The 13,571-nt window shown below is 40.1% G+C and overlaps 1 protein-coding gene across 1 annotated transcript in view; it reads left to right on the top strand.

Moving 5' to 3' along the window:
- The first annotated feature begins 1,039 nt into the window (after positions 1–1,039).
- The window catches only part of Syt14 (Synaptotagmin 14), a 186,673-nt gene continuing 174,141 nt past the window's right edge, over positions 1,040–13,571 (top strand). The window contains exon 1 of the mRNA XM_090411194.1: positions 1,040–1,100. Within this exon, the coding sequence (XP_090267320.1) occupies positions 1,040–1,100 (61 nt within the window). The remainder of the gene's footprint in view (positions 1,101–13,571) is intronic.

Below are 13,571 nucleotides of genomic sequence, written 5' to 3'. Positions count from 1 at the left end.
TCCTTTCTCCCGTGTGTCCTCTCCTCACTCCAATCAATGCGACCATAGTTGAAATCTCCCATAATAATCACCCTCCTTCCACTCATTTCTTCTATTTGCTTGTGCATACTGTCACCACCATCTTTTCTATCACCTGATCTACAGCAGCACCCAATTGTATATTTAGTTCTGCTAGCCACAATCTCACACCAAATGACCTCAAATGTGCTCTTTTCTCTATCCTGCAATTCAACTTCTATTCTCCTTGGCTGTAGCTCATCAGCTATCATCAGCAATACTCCTCCCTCCATTTTATTCTCTCTGTCATTCCTGAACACACTATACCCATCACATTCAATCCCACTAGCTATATCATCTACAGTCAGCCATGTTTCACTAATACCAATAACCTGTGGTCTGGAAGTGCCAACCATGGCCAAAAACTCTTCCTTCTTGTTCCTAATACTCCTAGTATTAGTGTACATGAATTTAAGACCCCCATTAGCCCCAACCCTACCTTGATGCCTTATATTAACTATCCCTCTCTGGCAAACTGTGTTTTTGTGCTCTGAAGATGCTGGTTATAACACCAGCGAAATATCAGCAATAAGTTAATAAATTAATTATTTACTTAGTTTCTGTGTTCTAATATATACCGTTAAAAAATAAACAACAGATTAATTACAGAGTTCGTAGTAAAAAAAAAAAAAAACCAACCTTCAGAATTGGAAATTAGTGCTAATTTAGTTCCTTTTACTGAAGAAAACATTTTTCCATTGCAGTATGAACAGGATGGCCAAAGTGTTTCAAGTGATGGAAGTGATTTAATTCCAGTCTCGCATAAAAGAATGCGGCTACTGTCAAAAAGTGACGACGAATGAAATTTAACTAATAACCATATGTGCAGGTGTATTTGGACCTTTTTGAATTTCTGTTTTATTAGTGACACACTATTTTCTTTAAGAGATGCATATATATATGTGTTTTGTTTGAAAATAACTTATTGTTCGCATCGGGTTTTCACATCTGGAACGTGTAAGAGTTAATTGTTTTAGCTGGTATGAATGATTTGAAAGGAGATGAGTATGATCCTGAAGGAGGACATGAAAGAGTTACTGAAAGTAGCAAAAGAAAAGAGTGAGAGAGTTAAGATAGCGATTCTGTTGCCACTGTATGACAGAGTTGAGAATGAGGGTCATAATAGTGAATGAGTTAATATGTAGATTATATAGGAGGAATGAGGTTAAATTTTCTGGATGTGTGGAGTGAGTTTGATGGACAAAACAACATATACATGGTGGATGGCTTGCATTTAAATGGATTTGATGTTCAAAGCCTAGAAAAAGAGTGTTGTTATTATTATTATTATAACCCCAAGACCTCATGGAGTCAAAGACTCATCTGGGAGGTACGTTTATCACACACACAGCTGTTCATACCATGTGTTAAACACACTCAAACTCCTTGCAGACACCACACTCTCAGGCAAGGCATTCCAATCAATCAAAACTCTGCACGAAAAAAACCTGCCTCTCACTCCCCTACTCATACCCTCTTTATACAGTTTCCAGGAATGACCTCTGGTTCTCCCTTGATCTCCCACTATTCTCTGTAGAACTTCTCCACCATTGATCATATAACAACCCCTTACCAACTTGTAGGTCTCTATCATATCTCCCCTCTTCCTCCTGTCCACCAGACTCTGCAAATTACATCTTCTCAATCTTTCCTCATACTCAACATTTCATTGAGGTCAGAAACTACCTTAGTCAGTCGCCTTTGGACCCTTTCTTACATTCTTCATCCTTCTGAAAACCCAGTGACCATATCTAAGCACAATAGTCCATGTGTGGCCTAATCAAAGCCTTATACAGCGAAACAAGAATCTCCCTAATTCTACATGTCAGTGTCCTCTGCATCATTCCCAGAAGCCTTTGTGTTGTCTTCACAATTTTGGCGATGTGTCCCCTAAATTTTAGATCCTTATCCACTATCACCCACAGATCTCTTATTTCCTCTACCTCCAACAATATATTCTCGCCAAGCATAAATTCTGCATCCCATCTTTGTTTTCCAAATTTTAAAACCTTACATTTTGCAACATTGAACTCACATCCCCATTTCGTGCCCAATCACTCAATTTATTCAAGTCTTCTTGCAAGGCCACAACATCTTCACTACTCTTTGTGGTTCGTCCCAACTTTGCATCATCTGCAAACAACTGATTATCTCCATCCAAATCTTTGCCAATATCATTTATATACAAGTAAAACAGTAATGGCCCTAAAACAGACCCTTGAGGCACTCCACTAGTGACTTTCCTTTTCCTGGATATCGCACCTCCATACACAACTTGTTGATACCTATCAGATAGCCAGTCTCCAATCCAATGCACTAATCTAATATCCAACCCCATCTGCTCTAGTTTGACTGTCAACTTATCATGAGGTACTCTATGAAAAGCCTTTGCAAAATCCAAGTATATTACTGTGTATCCTTCTCCTCTGTCCAAGGAAGCAGTCACTTGATTGTAATAAGTAAGTAGATTACTAAAACATGACTTCCCTTTAGCAAATCCATGCTGTCCATCAATGATAATACCATTGTTGTCAACCCAACTCTGGATCCTAGTTCTCACAAGCTTCTCCAACAACTTAACCACAACACCTGACACACAGATAGGCCTATAGTTTGATGCTTAAATTCGATCACCTCCTTTATGAAGTGGCACAATCTTGCCCTCCTTCCCCTCCTTAGGAACTTGACCAAGTGCAAGACTCGTATTAAAAAAGTATGTCAAGGCAGGTGTCAACTCCCTGGCACGTTCCTTCAGGATACGTGGTGATATATTATCAAGTCGCACAGCTTTATTTACACCTAGTTTACTCAGCTCCCCGAACACATCTTGCTCACTTACAGTCAGTCTCTCCTCCCCATCATCAACTGCTCTCAATCTCTCCATGAAGTCACATTCACAAGATTGAAAGACCTTTATGAACTGCTCATTAAGTATCTCCACCACACATTCTGCAACAGCTGTCTTTATACCATTTTCTCCAATCAATGTCATCCTTCCATAATCATTCTTTCTTTTGCTGGCTTCATATCGAAAGAACTCCCTTGGATTCTTTTTGGCTTCATTAGCTAACTGCTGTTCATACCTCTCTTTAACTACTCTCACCAACCAAGTCACCCTCCTTGCCTGGTCTTTGTAGACCTCATGGAATTGGTTATTTCCACTTCTCTTATGCTGCCTCCACAATGCCCTTTTTCTCTGTATCGCCTGCTTAATCTCTTTATTCATCAATCTCACACCTACCTTATTTAACCTTCTCACCCTTGGAATACATTTAGACATTGTATCAACTAATTAGTTTTTGAAAATCCCCCAAGATCCATTGATCTCTTTTCCAGCTAACTCCTCATTCCACGTTACACTCGCAAGCTGTCTCCTGAGCTCTTCATAATCACTCCCTTTGCAGTTCCACATATACCCTTTTCTCACAGGGGTCCTTGCACTGCTGGCAACCACCCAGGTAATCACTTCATGGTCACTCTCACCAATTGGTGGACGATTTCACGCCTCATTTATAATTACATCCTCTGATGAGATGACCAAATCCATGACTCTTAATTCTCCTGTGCCCTCTGTTACATACTGTCCCTCAAAAACTCAAGAAACTCATTTTCTTTATTTCCGGTTGCTATCTCATCATTCCAGTCTATATTGCCATAATTTAAATCACCTATAACGATCACCCTTTTCTTATTTGCTTGGCTAATTTGACTATACATTTCACTATCACCACCAACCACATTACCTGGTCTATAACAACATCCCACCAATTATTTGATTCCATTCACCTCTATCTCACACCATACTGCCACAAAATCACTGGCACTATTTTTGTCTTGCATCTCTACTTTGTATGGACATAACTCTTTCTCTATCATCAATAGCACTCCCCCTCCTTTTTACACCTTCTATCCTCAGGAAACACATCATACCCTTCCATCTCTATTCCTGTCAGATTGTCATCCTCTTTCAACCATGTCTCACTTATTCCGACAATCTTTGGGTGAACAGACGCAATTAGTGCAACCATTACATATATACAAACACAACAGCTCATTTCTGGATCTACAGCTAGTTCCACTGATACCACCCACTCGATGTGATTTCTCCATGCTAGATTGAGGCCATTTCCCTTTCTGCTTCTTCATTTTAGAACCCTTTTCAATTCCAACTGTTTCCTCTTGATCCCTGGTCATCCCATTCCTTTCCTGCCTACACATGCTCTCACCTCCTCTTGGAGCATCCACCTTCCTTATGCTGTGTACCCCTGTCCACCCTGAGCCTTCCCATTTCCCTGTCCTCTTGCACACCCATTCTCTCATTTTCTATACTCATACTGACTGCTGTGCGCAGACTCTAAAATAAGATCAAAGATAAGAACCTCTGGAAGACATGGGATGAAGACAATTAAGTGATTTCGCTTAAAAGAAGAGAGTGTGAGGAATCATTTTAGGGAGAGGGTGTTAGAGAGGATTTCAGATGGACTTTTTCAAAGTGTACAAGATTGGTGGAAACATAATTCAAAAGTAATCCTGAGCTGTGCAATCGAGGTGCTTGGTGAGACATCTGGAAAGATTAGAGAGCAGAAGGAGGGTTGGTGGTGGAATAATAATGTACAAGAAGCAGTGACAGCTAAGAGGAAGGCAAAGCAGAAGTGGGATGAGTCAAGAGTGGAAGAGGATAGAGAGGTGTACAGAGAGAGAAAGCAAGAAGCCAAGAGAGTTGTGGCACAGGCGAAGACCATGGCATTTCTAGATCTGTATGATCAATTAGAAACAAAGGAAGGATAGAGAAAAATTTACCATCCAGCGAAATGTAGAAATAAAGCAGCAAAGGACATCTTACATGTGAGGCAGATCAAAGATGCTGAAGTAAGAGTATTATGGAGGGATGTGGACATAAGAAACAGATGGAGAATATACTTTGAGGGACTTTTGAATGAGGAAAATGCAAGGACTCAGAGAAGATGGGCAGCCTTTTGAGGGGAACGGTGCAGAACATCAGTAGAGTGGAAGTGACGGAAAATCGATGCCCCCCCCCCCGACAGGATTCCAGTGAAACATGGATGGAAGGCACTGGGCGAAGAGGGAATTGACCTGCTGTCGGACCTGTTCATGAAAGTTTGCCAATAGGAAAATATACCCAAGGAATGGAGGGAGAGTACTCTTGTCCCCATCTACAAGGGTAAAGGGGATGCACAAGACTGTAAAAGTTACAGGGGAATAAAGTTGATGTGCTACACAATGAAAATCCTAGAAAGGGTTCTTGATGGAAGATTGAGGAAGGAGGTGGAGATTGCAAAGGAACAATTTGTCTCCATGCCTGGTAGATCAACAACAGATGCTATCTTTGGGTTACGGCAGATAATGGAAAAGTTTCGAGAGAAACAACGGGAGCTACACCTGGCATTTATTGATCTGGAGAAAGCATATGATAGAGTGCCAAGGCAAGAAGTCTGGAGGTGTCTGAGGGGGAAGAGGGTTCCGAAGAAATATGTCAGGTTAGTGCTGGAGATGTACAGAAATGTGAAGACAAGTGTTCGGACCTGTCTTCACATTTCAGAAGTGGTGACGGAGGAGGTGAGAGAAGATGCGCCTTGGACAATGCTGTATCAGATGACATCTTGCTGTGTGCAGATTCTAGAGAGGATGCGGGAACTAAACTGGAAAGATGGAAAAAAATACTGGAAGAGAGAGGTATGAGACTTAGCAGAAGTAAGACAGAGTATATGTGATGCACAGTGGGTGGCAGCCAGGAGACAGATCTGGAGCTGGAAGGAAATGTCATCAGGAAGGTGAGGGACTTTATATATTTAGGTTCAACAGTGGAAGAAGATTGAGGATCTGAGATGGAAGTGGGATGCAAGATACAAGGAACTGCAGTGAGATGGGTGGAGTGCTTTGCGATAAGTGGGTGCCGATCAATCTGAAAGGCAAAATCTATAGGACAGTAGTGAGGCCAGCTATGATGTCTGCTATAGAAAATGTGGCCCTCAGGAAAGATAACATCAACAGGATGGAAGTAGTAGAGATGAGAATGCTTAGGTGGATGTGGGGTGTGACCAGAAAGGATCATCTGAGAAATGACTATGTAAGGGGAACAGTGAAAGTTACGAACTTAGGAGCGAAGATACAGAAGGCAAGGTTGAGATGGTTTGGTCATGTGATGAGGACGGAGGACGAATATGTGGGAAGAAGGGTCATGTAGATGGATTTGCAAGGAAGGAGGAAGCGTGGGCAGCCAAAGAAGTGATGGGGGGTGCTGGTAGAAGAGGACTTGTGGATGAAGAACTTGGATATGGTGACAGCCCAAGACAGGAGGATGTGGAGGAGACTCATCATCAACAGTGACCCCACTTAAGTGGGTGAAGCTGCAGAAGAAGAAGATACCACTCACTTCCCCATTCATAGCCACTTCTTCAGTCTCTCCTGCTCATCCATATCACTCTCCTCTTGATCTGATTCATTCTCTCTGTTCACTTCTCTACCTTCCAGCAGCAGTCTCTCCAAGCAACTCACACCATAACCACTCAAATGCAGTCCATCGCTCCCATACAGCTCACTTCGTCCCTCAAACTCATTCCACACATTAACAAACTGCACTCCCATCTCCTCACACATTTCAGACAGCATATCATTCATAATCCTTGCTCTCTGCCTCATTTCACCACAGTCATACCTAGGCAACGCACTGACTACCCTTCCTGTCACACTATTCTCTTTTATCCTTCCAAGCAGCCTCCTGATATACATTCTGACACACTCTTTGTCCTCTCTCAAATCATTTGTACCAATTAATACTAATAACTCTTTGCTCGCTCATATCCAATGCCTCAATCACTCTACTCATTTTACCGCCTGGAAAACATGCCTTGTGCATTCCATCCTCTAGCACACCTTTAATAATGGAGTCGCCTTACAACGCCACTCGCTCATCTTTCGTTAACTCTTTCATGCCATCATGATTTATTTTAATAGTTTTGACCTGAATTCTCTTAATTTCATTCTGCATCCATTTCATTTCTTGCCTCATCCAATCAAATTCAACTTCCGAATCTCGCGACACATTCTCTCTATCATTCAAACTTTCTAACCCTCTATCCCCTCTTCTCACTTTCACTCTCATTCATCCTTCTTTGTTTCCATACTTTCAGTCCAACATACATCCAACTTTCGCTATCATTCTTCTCACTTTCACTCTCATTTATCTTTCCTTGTTTCCGTACTTTCAGTCCAACATACGTCCAACTTTCGCCATCATTCATTCTTTTTTCGCTATCATTCATTCTTTCGATTTTTTTCACTTTCGATTTCTGCGTCACGCCATTTCTAGTTTTATTCGTTCTCTCAATTTCGTTTCCTTCCGCCACTCTTGCCTCACTTTCATCCCTTTTTAACATCTGTTATGGTTTTCAAATTGCTCTTTTTCTTTTTTTTATTAATTTTTTAACATTTTTTTACCTCTCTTCCTCACCATCCTTCTCTTTCAAACGTGCACTCATGTTCCCCTTGACATTCTCGTTATTAACACTTTCTGTCATCAATTTCATATTTGTATTCATCAGTTCCTCGTTCAGGTCACACTTCGCACACATCCTTCTTCCATCCGCGCTAAGCATCCACAAATCATTTATGTAATCGAAAGAATACATGTAACAGACCTCACACTTAACGAAACGACTGAAATCTAAATTAAAATCATGGAATGACAATGCCTCTGCCATTTTTTTTTTCCCTGCAGGTTACTAGGTCTAATAATAACGATTTCGTAATTAAGTTTAGGCAAGAAAAATCCCCCACACTAATAATACCGGTAGCGCACAACACTTACAGCTGCCCTTACTCAAACAATTACCCATATATATACTTAATTATTCCTAGAATAACTTATCTCAATCAGGAGCTCTTCTTAGACATGTCCACAGTGTTGAATGAAGTGCGATTGGATGTGCAAAATTAGGGAAACAAGAGCTTTTAGGGAGGAGGGAGAGCTGTTGAGCCAGTACACAGATACCATTGAGGCAGTTGAGTGTAAGAATGTGCAAAAAAATGCCCAAGAGCTGATAAACTGCAACCAAAGAGAGTAGGAGTTCACTTGCAGGCCAGTGAAAATAGACATTTGAGGCTATCTGGTGTGAATAGAGGCCAGCAGGATAGGACAAAATATACAATTGGTCACTGCTATAGACCACAGGATGTGAAGGATGATTTTGGATAGTACTCATTGGCAAATGAGCTCAGTGAGTGGATGGGCAGGTAATTATGATCCCCAGATTATGGGGAACTTTTTTGGGGGACAACAAAATTTTACAATAATCATAATCCCCAGATTAATTTAGTCATTTCTTATAGATTTCAAAGTGCTGAACACGAACATGACAATGCATAATTGGCTAGGTTTGTGAGTCACTTGGACATTTTCCTTGAGAAGATTCCATTTTAGAAGTCTTGATCCCAGTAACTCCATTTTGGCCTTGGGCAGCTCCAGATTGCAAACAATATCATTCAGTTCTTGTGTGAGAATATGTGGCACAGATGGTGAACCGTGGGCGACATATGGATCATCATTAGATGCCAAAGGAGAATTGGACATCGGTTCACCTCTGTCCTCTGAATTAATGAAAATTCTTTCAGAGGTTTGGGAATGGGAAGTCCTTTCCGATGCAGAACTGGCCAGAGAGCAGATGGTATATTGAGTAGGCTATCGCTATTGGGCAATTCTTTTTCCTCATGATGCCTCTGAAACACGTGGTACCATGTAGAAGTAGCAGTCATTAGCATGCTTGCTTGGCTCCCTCCAAACCATAGGCACAGCAAACAGCATCAACATTTTACTGCCTTTCAGCCACTTTGGATCATTTCTAGCACATGTATTGCAACATGTGTGGGGCTCCAGGCCTTGTCCTGGTTCCCAATCTTGCATCTGAAATAAAGCTGATACTCCTTTTTTACTAATTAAGTGATGGCCTTATTCCAGCTTGCAAACGTCACTTTCCCCACAAATGTAAGAAAAGTTATTTGTACTATTAACACAAGTACGAAGCATCACTACTCCTGGATTTACACTGTAGGGATCACTTGTGTAGTGCTTATGATGCAGGAGTAAATGGGATTGTAGTAGCCCAGGAAATTGCACAAACACCTCATCCTACGAGACTTCGCTTTATACTAATGATTGCATCATCTTATGACAGCAATGTCATGACTCAACTGCATTGCATCAGCCAATGATGCAATAACTTCTGGGGTTGTCATGTATGATTGGCTGATGCAGTATGACATAATATATTGCAGGAGATTGAAATACAGCATTGCTGGCTCACCTAAATAAGCTAGTCAACGGATTTTATTGTCATTTTCGTGTTCAGCACATCGAAATTAGTAAAAATTTGCTATTTTCATTTCAGAGGCAAATCGTGTGTTGTACAGTATAACCTGAGGCAGAACGTAATGGAAAGTACTAAGGGTTTGAGAGTGCTAGATGTAATAATTGCATCAGAGATTTTGTCTATTAACCAAGATGATCACATTGCCACCAGTTAGTGAGAGTGACCTGGGAGGTGTTGAAATGTGTGGAATTTTTAATTAAGAGGGAGGTTATATGTGGAATTACAGGGTTGTAAGTATGACCAACTTAGGAGATTGCTTGGAGCAATGTCATGGCATGAGAAACTGCAGGGCTGGTTGTTGATAGTACATGGGAGATGATTAAGGAGTGTTTGAGGGAAGTAATAGCAGACTGCATACCTAGAGTCAGGAGGAAATGGATGAATAACATCATTAAGCAGGAGCTACAAAAAAAAAAAAGTATGGGAATTCAAAGAGGAAAGGTGACTAGTATGGTAAGAAAGGCAAAATCAGAGTATGAGACAAACTTAGCAGTATACGTCGAAAGCACTCTTTAGTGTTCTTTCTGTATGTTGCAGATAAAAGAAAAAAAGATCATGGAAAAATAATTTTAAAGAATGCTGACCGAAGACATCACATGGAAATTGCTTAAAGGTGTACTATAAAGGAAAAAGTTTTTTTGCTTGAAAATGGCGAATGAACGAAATGGATTGTCCGAGGTGACAGTGCTATGTCAGTGAACAAGTGTAAGTAGAGGCATGTTAGGCATTGTGTAAATAATGGCAAGCCATTATTGACCATTTCGTTGAATCAGCATCCATGAATATACCTATTAAAAAAAGAACACTCTTTAGTGTTCTTTCTGTATGTTGCGGATAAAAGAAAAAAAGATCATGGAAAAATAATTTTAAAGAATGCTGACTGAAGACATCCCATGGAAATTGCTTAAAGGTGTACTATAAAGGAAAAAGTTTTTTTGCTTGAAAATGGCGAATGAGCGAAATGGATTGTCCGAGGTGACAGTGCTATGTCAGTGAACAAGTGTAAGTAGAGGCATGTTAGGCATTGTGTAAATAATGGCAAGCCATTATTGACCATTTCATTGAATCAGCATCCATGAATATACCTATTAAAAAAAGACATAGCAGAAACAGTCCCTATGAAAAAGTGATTGGAATGAATTTATGAGAGAGATAAAGAGATCATCTAATAAACAGATTATTCTCTTCTAGATAGCATTGGGAATTCTTAAGGAATTTTTTGGCATGTCTCTCCGATGAGTCCTTGGACTCCCTGGAGGTGTCACCTAATAATAATAATAATAGTGTTACTCCAAATGTGAGAATAGTATTCTAGGTTGAGCAGATTTGGAATTTATAATGTGTAATGGCATTGTGCAGTCAAGTAATAGTGTTTTGAATGATGAAGTAGATGCAAGATTTCATGGAGTCATCTGAGGAAGCTGTGAGTGTTGTGTTTGTGCTAGATGTCAAGAGTAACAGCACCAGTTTCTCCAAATCTCTCCATGGAATGGATCCAAAGGTAAGTCACATGGGCCAGATGATACGTTGATCTAGATTGGCGAAATCCATACTGGTGGTCACTAATTAGATAGCAGTTCTCAGGTGTTGAAAAAGTTGACCATTAATAACCTTCTCCATTATTTTGACAAAACTGATGTTCACCACTGTTCAGACTGGTTTCAACTTTTATTGAGATCTCTCATCAGTAAGAGTCAGATCCAGAAGTGATACCTAAGTTGAAGTAATGCAGAAGTATATTTCCATATTCAAGTAGCCAAAAGGTCACACCTTATTACTAAACTACTCTGGATTAGAGATAGATGTTGAAAGTTTTTCCGCTTAGTTATACTATATATTAAAGATGCCAAGAAATTATATTCTTGGTTTAATCCTTTATCCATGTGTGTAAGCAAACAAAGTTTGCACATGAAGTAACTTCACAACTAGGCAACCTGTATATAGAGGCTAATGACTTCACATCACTTGTCTTAGTATTCCATAATACAAAGAACATATCCTTAAGGACATGTATAAGGCTATGCATTTTACATGTCCTTAAGGATATGTTCCACCCTCTATTCTTTGATTATAGGATACTAAGGCAAGTGATGTGAAGTCTTTAGCTGACCAGTCGTGAAGTTACTTCACTTGCAAACTTTGTTTGCTTACATCTTGGATAAAGAATTAAACCAAGAATATAATTTCTCGGCATCTTTAATTTATAGTATAACCAAGTAGAAAAACTTTAAATAATGACCTCCACAGAGTCAAAGGACTCATTATGGGAGGTCTATACTTTTTCGTGGCAAAAGCTCAGCAAGCCATGCCTTGAATCCATTCACTGTTTCTGCATTCACCACACTTTCAAGCAATGCATTTCACTCACCAATCACTCTCCATGCAAAGAACCTGCTCAATCCCCTGCTCACATCCTCGTTATATAGCTTCCAAGGATGGTTGCTAATTCTACCCCTGCCTCCCTCTATTCTATGAAATATGTTCTCTACATTAATCTGGTAATGACCCCCCCCTCCTCGAAAACCAGACAACTAAATCTTTGTACAGTAGTCCATATGTGGCCTGATCAAAGCCTTATACAGAGTAACCATAGCTTTGCTTCTTTGCTTTTGCATGTCAGTATCTTCTTCGTTATTGCTATAATCCATTGGGATGTTTTTACAATTTTAGCAGTGTGATATCTGGAAGTGATGGAAACTTCAAGTCTTTTTCCACCATCACTTCCAGATATTTCATATCCTCCACCTCTTTCAAAATTTCTCCATTAATTGTATACTCTGCATCCCAACCTTGCCTACCAAATTTCAGGACTTTGCACTTTGTAACTTTTAACTCATAGCTCCGTCATTTACCCACTCACATAGTCTATTCAGCTCCTCCTGCAAAGCCACATCTGCTCTACTTCTCATATCCCTTTCCAACTTTGCATCATTGGCAAACAGCTGCACATCTCCAGTTAAGCCAGTCCCAATGTCATTAATGTAAAAGGTGCAGGAATAGCCTCCTAAATACTGGTTATAATAATACACACATATATTAACTTTAAAATTCAAATCATATGTTGAAGAATAAATTTTCTTCTACATATGATTTGAATTGACCCAGTTTTTGCATTATTAAAAATCCTAATGGAAAATGTTAATTCAACATAGAAAAACACGCATATCATTTGTAAATTATCAGAAGGTCGTTGACAAAATCTTGGTGAGAAATAGGAAAAAAATTTGAAAGTGAGGTATATATGCTGGCCTGGTTGGCCGAGTGGTTAGCGTATTTGCTCTCCAGCCAAAAGGCTGCAGGTTTGAATTCCACCGTGGGCATGGATGGTTGTGATTGTAAAAATACTAGTGGTGGTGGTGGTGGGTGGTAGATGACGTCAGTTCACTGTAGTTGGTGGATTTATTGAGTGGTGGAGACAGAGAGTTGTAGAGTAGGTGCCCTCCCTCTTTGAAGGGCACCTACTCTAATGAGTCTTTGGACTCCCTGGAGGTGTCACATAATAATAATAATAATCTGGCTCGCCTCATGGTGCGCCCTAGGTCATGCTAAAGAGCTAGAGCGAACTGGCGGCCAGACCATTGTGCAATTGTGCAATCTCCTGACCATACTTACACATGGAAACTCAAAACTTTCACAACGGTTCTTCTTCGAACCAACTGATAAGGTATATTGGACATAATATCCGTATCTTCCAGTTAAATGTTGATGGTATTAGCTCATCAAAATGTCAATGTCTTTCTAAACTTCTACGAGAAAAAAATGTCCATCTGCTTCTCATTCAAGAATCACATATCGAAACTGAAGATCAAGTTAAATCTAGAGCAATAATCCCTGGCTACGACATTCTCGGGATTACTTACAGTTGTAGCTACGGCAACATAACATATGTCCGAAATGGTATTGAGAATGCTGTGCTGATATCGTCTTCGACTGATGACAAAATCCATAAGATCACTGTTAAAATAGCAGACATTACGATTGTGAATGTATATAAACCACCTGCAACTGTTTGGCCAAATGATATTCTACAGACATACTCCCACCCAACGGTGTACTCTGGGGACGTCAACAGTCATCATACTTCTTGGAAATACGATCAGAATGATCAAAACGGGGAAATATTAGCTG

Source organism: Typopeltis vanoorti, chromosome 21 (genome assembly GCF_054136105.1).
Source record: "Typopeltis vanoorti isolate ZY-2024b chromosome 21, IOZ_Tvanoo_1.0, whole genome shotgun sequence".
NCBI lineage: Eukaryota > Metazoa > Arthropoda > Arachnida > Uropygi > Thelyphonidae > Typopeltis > Typopeltis vanoorti.
This window is presented reverse-complemented; position numbering and strand designations above follow the sequence as displayed.